Here is a 2,623-nt window from a genome sequence, read left to right as displayed (position 1 = left end):
TCTCCTCATTTATCATCCACGGTCAACTATCTCTCATAATTATGTTTTTATATTTTTTTATGAATATAGTACAGCTTAATGAAAACAGTGATATTTTTTCTTATTCTTCGAAAAGAGACGAATCAATTGATGTACAGTAACTATTTGGTTTACAATAGTTGTGGGTAACAAAAGTTTACTGCGGACAAAGATTCAACTATTCCCTTTCATATAGATAGATAATTGTAAACAATACAAAATGCTTAATTACATCAAATAAACAAAATTGAAGGTATTTTAGAAGATTTTTCTGAAACTTTGGTATTTAAGCTCTATTCAATTATTTCAATGAGGGTAAGAACTATCTGATATAAAAGATCATTTAGTTTTACATAGATATATCAATGGGATATCAATAGGATGGGATACATTCTGGTAAATTGATTTCATCGAAAAAGTTGGATTGGGGATCTCAAAACGAATATTTCCAACCAGATTCGAATTTGAAAGATATGAAAAATATTTAAATAAATAGAAAAAATAAAATATTATCCACACAATTTATAATAATATAATTAAAAATTTATGGTATAATTGTGCAAAAAATACAAAAAAATCAATTAATAATAATAATAATACAAGTACCACCCAAATAGACTCCTCCATAAAAGTTCTCTCAAGCTCTATTGGGATGAATCAATAATTACGGACCATACAGTACCTCATAATAAACCGAAAGCGGAACTTATAGATGTTGGAATCCCGAACGATAATAATATAAGCTCCACTGTGGGAGAAAAATTAAGGAAATATTAGGAATTGGCGATTGAATTGAAGGAACTGTATCACTTGGAGGGAGTTACCACAACTCAAATCATAATATCAACCAATGGTCTCGTACCAAAATCCACAGTGGCAGGTGTGAATGGTTTGGAAGTACATATTGATGCACTAAGAAAGGCTCAACAGTCGGTTCTCTTAGACACAGCACATATAGTGCGAAAAGGTTTTAAATATTTGAAAAAAATAAATAAATAAACAAAATATGAAGGTGGTTGGACTTCTAGGTCCCCCATCTCAGATACTCAACCCGCAATAGTGAGAAAAACCGAATAAAAATAATAATGTAGCACAAAACATAACAGAGAAATTTGTACAAAATCATAACGAGAAAACCAAAGAGTATATCGAAGGGGGATTCAATGGGGTTAATAATTCATTATTTTAAAGTGACTAACAATAAAAAACAGGAACAAATAGAAAACCATAAAAATGAACTAAGGGAAAAGCAGTTTAAATTAAACAAATATTACAAATCAGAATGCATCCCAAAAGTAACAGATAATATTAAAAAAAAGCATCGAAAAATATGATCACAAAGATAAAAAATTTGGATTACATGATGAGAATAAACTGGTAAAACACAGAGCAAACATGAAAGATAATATAGAAACAGCTAACAAAAAAGTTGTAATATACAAAATTAATTGTAAAGAATACAAAAAACAAAATTGTATAGGAGAGATGTCACATAATTTTCATTTTGATGAAGTAGAGATTTTAAATATACATAACTAAATATTAAAAATTTCAAATTGGACACAAAAGGAATGCATCATCATTTTGTTGACATAATTAACAAAATGGATATATAACAATAATACACAAAACAAATAGTAGTAGAATTAGTCTAAGCCTTCTCAAATAACCAACAAATAAAACAAAAAAGTTCAATAGTACAATTACTGAGAGAGTGACAACTAGATGTCAAAAAGGAGTAGTTTGAAAACATAATAATTCAAATAAAAAATTATATTTTGTCAAATTTTATGGTGTAATATTAATTTCAGGATAAAAAACAGTTTTTTAAATCAAGAAAAATCCCTGAAAGGGATGATAAAAAATATTGTTAATTAAATAATAATAAATTTATATTTAGATTTTTATCATCTCATATAATTTTTATAAAGTGTGTAATATAATCACAAATTATGTAAAGGTAAAAGAACATGTAAAGGGTTTAAAAGATTTAATTTTTTCTAATATATTATAAATTGGATCAATTGATGGCTAAATATCTCAAGCATGAACAATAAGTAAATAAAGGAGTAGAGAATAATGAAGAAAGGTAGCAAGGGTCTTCTTTGAAAAAGGAAAAAATATAATCCATATACTTTTTCAAAATTAAAACTTACACAAACATATACTTGTATGTCAATCTTCACAAATAATTATAGAATTAACAAATAATTATGGGTAATTTCCAGTATTTTTTTTCCAACTTGTTATTCTCTTAATCTATGTTTCTATAATTTAAGAATCAATAGTTTTTTTTTTTTTTTTTACAATTATATAAGTTTACAATGACTACACAAGATATTTTATTGTAGGTCCGACTGTCTGAAATATCAGCTACAAGTCCAGATGAAATTCATGTACCAAAGCTGTGGTACTATGATTTAATGCTTTTCCTGCAAGAACAGGAAATTCCTCGTCAGTCGAAGAGAGCATTTCCCATATTAGATCAGAAGTCTTTTGATGATGATGAAGTAAGTCAATAATAAAGAATATTTCACTGATTTAAAAACTTCATTTGTTTAAAAAAAGATTCCCAAAAGTAGATAATGAATATACTTTTAATAAT

General features: G+C 26.8%; 1 protein-coding gene across 2 annotated transcripts in view; it reads left to right on the top strand.

The window, feature by feature from the left end:
* The window catches only part of LOC106689897 (uncharacterized), a 31,543-nt gene that overhangs the window by 15,230 nt on the left and 13,690 nt on the right, over positions 1–2,623 (top strand). For both annotated transcript variants that reach the window (XM_014435105.3, XM_014435104.3), the window contains exon 2: positions 2,370–2,528. In XM_014435105.3, coding sequence (XP_014290591.1) covers positions 2,370–2,528 — 159 coding nt within the window. The remainder of the gene's footprint in view (positions 1–2,369; positions 2,529–2,623) is intronic.

The sequence above is a fragment of the Halyomorpha halys genome, unplaced genomic scaffold, assembly GCF_000696795.3.
Source record: "Halyomorpha halys isolate HHAL.00 unplaced genomic scaffold, Hhal_1.1 Scaffold1518.1, whole genome shotgun sequence".
Classification (NCBI taxonomy): Eukaryota; Metazoa; Arthropoda; class Insecta; order Hemiptera; family Pentatomidae; genus Halyomorpha; species Halyomorpha halys.
This window is presented reverse-complemented; position numbering and strand designations above follow the sequence as displayed.